This window comes from Ceratosolen solmsi, unplaced genomic scaffold (assembly GCF_000503995.2).
Source record: "Ceratosolen solmsi marchali unplaced genomic scaffold, CerSol_1.0 C3330642, whole genome shotgun sequence".
Classification (NCBI taxonomy): domain Eukaryota; kingdom Metazoa; phylum Arthropoda; class Insecta; order Hymenoptera; family Agaonidae; genus Ceratosolen; species Ceratosolen solmsi.
Window position 1 is genome coordinate 1 of NW_011949746.1, and position 538 is coordinate 538.

Genomic DNA, 538 nt, shown 5'->3' on the forward strand with positions numbered 1-538 from the left:
TTTTTTTTTTTTTTTTAACTCAAATAGCGTTATTGTAACCATAAAATATTTAATGGATTAATTTTTATAATTAAAAATATAGGTATTAAAGCTGAATGCGTCGAGGTTTGCACAGTAGCATGCACAATTTTAGACATGTCTTTCTTTGATAAATTAATGGATCCTGAAAACAAAATTGTTTTTAATACAGGAAAAATTCGACAGCGATATGAAACCGTTGTTGATGATTTTGTTATTTGTGATAACCTCAGAGGTGTAAGTGTCATAGGGCATATATTTATTTTTTTTTTATACAAAATTTATTGTTTCATTTTAACATAAGTTATACAAAAAATAATAGTAGACAAAAAATGACTTAGATGTTGCTTGATACCGAGTGTCCGGAATACAATTTATTTACTGATGAAGAAAGACAGGAATTCATATTCCGAATTTTTGAATTATTAGTACTTGGTGGAGTTTTATGTCAATTTGAAAACGAAATAAAGCCTTATTTAGATATTACCAGAAGCATCTATAAAGATTTAATTACGTAAGA

General features: G+C 26.4%; 1 protein-coding gene across 1 annotated transcript; it reads left to right on the forward strand.

Annotated features, from left to right (window-relative positions):
* Nucleotides 1-88: 88 nt before the first annotated feature.
* On the forward strand, nucleotides 89-532 carry LOC105367197 (uncharacterized protein C11orf70 homolog; the record flags this gene model as incomplete). Its single annotated transcript, XM_011505826.1, has 2 exons — nucleotides 89-255; nucleotides 360-532. Coding segments are annotated over exons 1-2 (293 nt in total), but the record flags the coding sequence as incomplete, so codon positions are not given.
* Between the last annotated feature and the right edge of the window lie 6 nt (nucleotides 533-538).